Source organism: Sphaeroforma arctica, assembly GCF_001186125.1.
Source record: "Sphaeroforma arctica JP610 unplaced genomic scaffold supercont1.12882, whole genome shotgun sequence".
In the NCBI taxonomy this organism is placed as follows: domain Eukaryota; class Ichthyosporea; order Ichthyophonida; genus Sphaeroforma; species Sphaeroforma arctica.
Window position 1 is genome coordinate 1 of NW_014027676.1, and position 698 is coordinate 698.

At 43.7% G+C, this 698-nt stretch overlaps 1 protein-coding gene across 1 annotated transcript; it reads right to left on the reverse strand.

The window, feature by feature from the left end:
* Positions 1–226: 226 nt before the first annotated feature.
* On the reverse strand, positions 227–607 carry SARC_17939 (hypothetical protein; the record flags this gene model as incomplete). The annotated part of the gene is made up of 1 exon (XM_014287976.1): positions 227–607. One exon carries the CDS (start codon positions 605–607, stop codon positions 227–229), a length of 381 nt encoding a protein of 126 aa, XP_014143451.1.
* Between the last annotated feature and the right edge of the window lie 91 nt (positions 608–698).

Genomic DNA, 698 nt, shown 5'->3' on the forward strand with positions numbered 1-698 from the left:
ACACACACACACACACATATATATATATATATATATATATATATATATATATATATATATATATATATATTATATATATATATATATGATATACATATATAATATAATAAAACCCTAAACACACACACACACACAAACTCCCGCTCTCGCTCTCTCTCGCGCGCACACACTCACATAAAATCACACAAACGCACACACTCACATAAAATCACACAAACGCACACACTCACATAAAATCACACAAACGCACACACACACTCTTTACCTCCTCCATGTCCAGATTCAATTCTGCAAACCACTGCCGAACCTCGGGCTTCTTCTCGCGGTCCTTAATCGTGCATGCCAGGTACAACGCGGACACGGCAATGGAATGAGGTGCATACAACAGACACACATCGGTCTTATAGCTGTCATTGAGTATATACCACGCGGTTTGGTAAAGCTCGCGTATGTCTTTGGGTAGTGATTGGTCGACTGCCCCAGCGTTGCCAGATGTGGAGTTGGTACCGGTTGCGCCGTTGTTGCTTGTGGGGGGAATGCGCGAGCCCTCGGGAATGATCGACTCGAGCGAACGGTAGGGGTGGAAGATTACAATGTAGCAATCCATCTCTGCAGGATGGCAGATAGGTAGGTAAGTGATATAGACATGTGGCCCATGAAGTTGTTTGAGTGCTTTGGCCTAATACACACACACACAC